The sequence below is a fragment of the Nansenia antarctica genome (genome assembly GCF_963989245.1).
Source record: "Nansenia antarctica genome assembly, chromosome: 19".
NCBI classification, from domain to species: domain Eukaryota; kingdom Metazoa; phylum Chordata; class Actinopteri; order Argentiniformes; family Microstomatidae; genus Nansenia; species Nansenia antarctica.
Genome location: NC_137692.1, coordinates 22,928,083 through 22,932,819, shown reverse-complemented (window position 1 = coordinate 22,932,819; position 4,737 = coordinate 22,928,083). Strand labels below are relative to the sequence as shown.

General features: G+C 41.0%; 1 protein-coding gene across 1 annotated transcript in view; it reads right to left on the bottom strand.

The window, feature by feature from the left end:
- Positions 1-1,156: 1,156 nt before the first annotated feature.
- Positions 1,157-4,737, bottom strand: part of bcas3 (BCAS3 microtubule associated cell migration factor) — a gene marked incomplete at both ends in the record, with an annotated part of 20,714 nt that continues 17,133 nt past the window's right edge. The window contains one exon of the mRNA XM_080549066.1: positions 1,157-1,273. Within this exon, the coding sequence (XP_080405192.1) occupies positions 1,157-1,273 (117 nt within the window). The remainder of the gene's footprint in view (positions 1,274-4,737) is intronic.

Sequence of the window (4,737 nt, the reverse complement as noted above, 5' to 3'; positions counted from 1 at the left end):
TGTGACACCATCTTGATGTGTTTAATGTCTGTGTGTGACAGCATCTTGATGTGTAACGTCTGTGTGTGTGACACCATCTTGGGACAGTAGCAAAGAACATGCACACATTACGCCCATGTCGGCATGGGTTCGAATCCGGCCCGTGGCCTGCTGACATGCCCTCTCTCCCTTCTTCTCCTTACTTTCCTGTCTGTCTTCACTGTATCTGTCCGATAAAATGAAAAATATGAGTGGGACTGCCCCCCCAAAAAAAGAACATGGATCACACGTAGAGCGCAGTCATGTGACTGCGATAAAGGTTCCCACACCTTCTGAAACATCAAATTCAAGCACCTTTCAATGACTTTCAAGACTCAATTCCCTCAAATTCAAGGACCCAACACGGCATAGTTTGAGACAGATCTAGATGAGAATGTATAGGAACTATCCGCTCACAGACGACAATTAAAAAGAGAGGCTTGAATGTGTGAACACTAGATGGTCTCTTGCCTTCTCTACCACAGCACAGCAAAACAATATATTGTGAAATATGTGTAAAGTTAAGCAATACAGAGACTTATTTACTAGTTGATTGATTCAAGCACTTACTGTAATGACGAAGCAAATTCCTATATGTGTAATGCATAATGGCAATAAACGTTATCTGAATCTGAATCTGAATCTGAATCAAGCACTTTCAATGACCCATGTCTAATTTCAAAAACTTTTGAGACCTTAATTTTTTTTTCTCAAATTCACCAACTTGAGGAAAGGGAAGGTTGTTCATCTTCTGGAAACTAAGGTGTGGTTTTCTTTGTCTTTTTCTTCTGTATTACATTGTGGATACTGATGTTTGTTATTTATTTATTTTGTGTTGTTTCAGTATTAAGAATGGAAAAATTATGTTTATTTATTTATTTTGTGTCAATATTAAGAATGAAAAAGTATTAGAACGGATGATACTGAAATATATGTATTAAATAATTGGATTATATAATGTAAGTAAAATTGATAAATGTATAAACAGGGGTAGGACAGGATAAGCCTAGGCTTCTTCCTACTCCTTTTCGAACAATTGATAGGACTGTACTCTACATATTAGTTATTTGTTATTTATTATTTTAAATCATGTTCGAAATAAAGATTCATTCATTCATTCATTCAACTTTCAAGGATTTCAAGGACCTGTGGGAACCCTGCTGCGATACTCACTGATATGGGGAGCCGGCAGGATGCGGGCGGCGCGTACTGGGCCGTGACGCACTGAGAACAGCTCCTGAGCCTCCCCACTTAGCTGCAGCAGGAAAAGGAGAGAAAGAGAGAGAACACAGAGAGAGAACACATCAAGACAGCTATAAGGAACAAAAGTCTACCAATACCAAGCACAGAGTAAGAATACAATACAAGTTGTCATGAACACATACAGTACGCAAGCGCACACTCTCAGACAGACAGACAGACAGACAGACAGACACTTACACTTACACACACAGAAACAGACACACAGACACAGACAGACAGACAGACAGACACTTACACTTACACACACAGAAACAGACACACAGACAGAGACAGACACTTACACTTACACACACAGAAACAGACACACAGACAGAGACAGACAGACAGACACTTACACTTACACAAACAGAGACAGACACACAGACAGAGACAGACAGACACTTAGACTTACACACACAGAAACAGACACATAGACAGAGACAGACAGACACTTACACTTACACACACACACACACACACACACAGAGACAGACACACAGACAGAGACAGACACACACAGACAGAAACAGACAGACAGACACAGACGACAGAGCGTTTGAGAGTGTGTGAAGCATGCTGTGTGTGTGAGAGAGCACACACGGTCCACGCGGGGGCCAGAAACACTTTGAAACACATGGGACACACACTGTATCCGACACACACACACACACACACACACACACACACACACACACACACATATCCGATAAAAACCAGCCAGACTTGACCACAAGACAAGGTACAGCTTCCAAACCACATCAATCAGCCAACTCAAGTCTCCATCCATCCCAGAGCCGTGGTGGTGGGAGACAGAGAAACAATGAAGTCTCTCATTTAGTCTGATTGCTTTTAAATATAGTGTGAAATAGCCATGAAGGATATCATCCCCGCGAGGCGTCAGGGGGCCGATAAAACATCCTGGGAAGATAAAAGCCTTGTTTTGTTGGTGAAGGCAACGTTGTTGTGTGACAGGAACGGTGGTTCCCCGGGCCGTTTGTCAAAAAGGACTTGACCGAGCGAACATGATATACAAAGTATATCAAAAAAATACATTGAAATAAGAAAAACACGGGTAAGTGTTGTGGTCAACAACGGAATCCCAATGGAACACTTCCAAATAATGGACAACATTCAGGCTAGCACATCTGAAGTGAAGAAAAACAACAACAACAACAACAACAACAACAACAACAACAAGTGACATCGGGGCGTTTCGATATCAGTTAAAGCCTTGGCTTGTACTAGCCTAAACAATCACTACTACCCTCCCCGTTCGCTAACTGTGTTCTATGTGCCCATGTTATCTGTTGCTTGTTGTTTCTGTGTTTTCAGTTTTTCCCATATTGTCAGCGTCATTGAGCCTCGGAAAAGCGCTAAATACAATGAATTATTATTATTATTATTATTATTATTATTACAATGTTCAGTACACAGAACATGAGGGGGCGTACAGCAGTGGAGGCGGAAATCAGAGGATGTGTGTTTTAATACCATTATTGTTATTAGAATTGTTATTATTATTATTATTATTATTATTATTATTATTATTATTATGAACACTCCTCTCATCAATACAGACATACTTCCAATTATCTGAATCAGAATTGCTTTGATTACACAGGGTTCCCACACCTTCTGAAACATCAAATTCAAGCACCTTTCAAAGACTTTCAAGACTCAATTCCCTCAAATTCAAGGACCCAACACGGCATAGTTTGAGACAGATCTAGATGAGCATTTATATAATAGGAACTATCCGCTCACAGACAACAATTAAACAGAGAGGCTTGAATGTGTGAACACTAGATGGTCTCTTGTTTTCTCTACCACAGCACAGCAAAACAATATATTGTGAAATATGTATAAAGTTAAGCAATACAGAGAGGAGGAGCTAAGTAAAACATTTTGGAATATACTGTATATAATTTTTTTTTTAGAGAGAGAGAGAGAGAGAGAGAGAGAGAGAGAGAGAGAGAGAGAGGGGGGGGGGGAATTCAAGCACTTTCAATGACCCATGTCTATTTTCAAAAACGTTTAAGACCTTGATTTCTTTTTTCTCAAATTCACAAACTTTCAAGGATTTCAAGGACCCGTGGTGGGAAACCCTGTTTTATTACATCAATGTACGGGGTACACAGAATAAAATTATTGGGTTCAGGTTCCTGGACATTGGCATTGCAGCAGAATACAAAATCAACAATAAGAGAAAATACAGTAAAAATAAGTAAGGTGATAATAAAAAAAAACGTTACTTATTTTTTTGCTTTATTTGCTATTATTTGTGATCTTAGAATTATAAGGTTCTATCTCCGTTTAAGGCAGTTCAGAGATAATGAGCGTCAAAGTTTTTACATTCCATTATGTTTTGTGAGATGGAACCTTTGTATTTTATGAATTACTAACTAAAAAAATGTCAACATTTTAAAAATAACACCACACAGGCATTAATAAACACCTAATGGATCAGATTATGTAAAAAACTAAATTTTGACAAAAATGGAGATAGAACCTTATAATTCTAACGTCACGTATTGTTGACCGTTGTATTGCGCCTCTGTGTCCTGAGGCCTGGTTGAACACACACAACACACACACACACACACACACACACACACACAACACACACACAACACACTGATAGAATTACCAACGCCCGCCATTCCTTCACTCCAGCCCCGGTCGGGGAGAGACTCGAAAGTCGGCAAATTTCAAAAGACAATGTGGGGAGGCTTGGGGGGGGGACAAAGAGAGATTTGTTCACACTGTAAGGAAAATAATCTATTCCAACTGGGTGGAATGGGCTTCTCATGGGGGGGCATGGGGGGGCAGAGGGATCGGTGGTTGAACTGGCAGCCAAACCGCAAAATAAAGGCTACCAACCAAGAACAGAAGAACGGTCCCTAAAGCGTCTCAATGCAAACGAGTGGCCTACTCTTCCTGTAACCGGGAGTGGGGCGGGGCGGGGGGGTTGGGTGGGATGGGGGGGGGGGGCGTCGCCTAGCGGGATCAACAGTATCTGATAGTGGGTTAGTCAGTGGTGCAACAGTGTGAAGAGTCTATAACATATTGTTTTGAAACCAAGTTTCATAGTGTGAAACCAACCTCAGAGAAATCTATCAGTGTGTCTCAGAGCATGCAGGGGCCAGAAACACTTGAAACGCATGGGACACAACACACACTGTATCCAACACACACACACACACACGCACACGCGCACACACACACACACACACACACACACACACACACACACACACACACACACACATACATACACATAGCCGCCAGTGTTTTTGTTCAGTGCAGAAGACAGCTTTACCCTCAGTATCAGATTGTGTTGTAAGTGTGTGTGTGTGTGTGTGTGTGTGTCACAGGAGACAATGAAGTCTGCATTGTTGTAGCCAACCCCTGCCCTAGCTAACCCCATTATGTTAGATGGTGTTAAAGATATTTTGAATGATTGATTGAGGTTTTTCT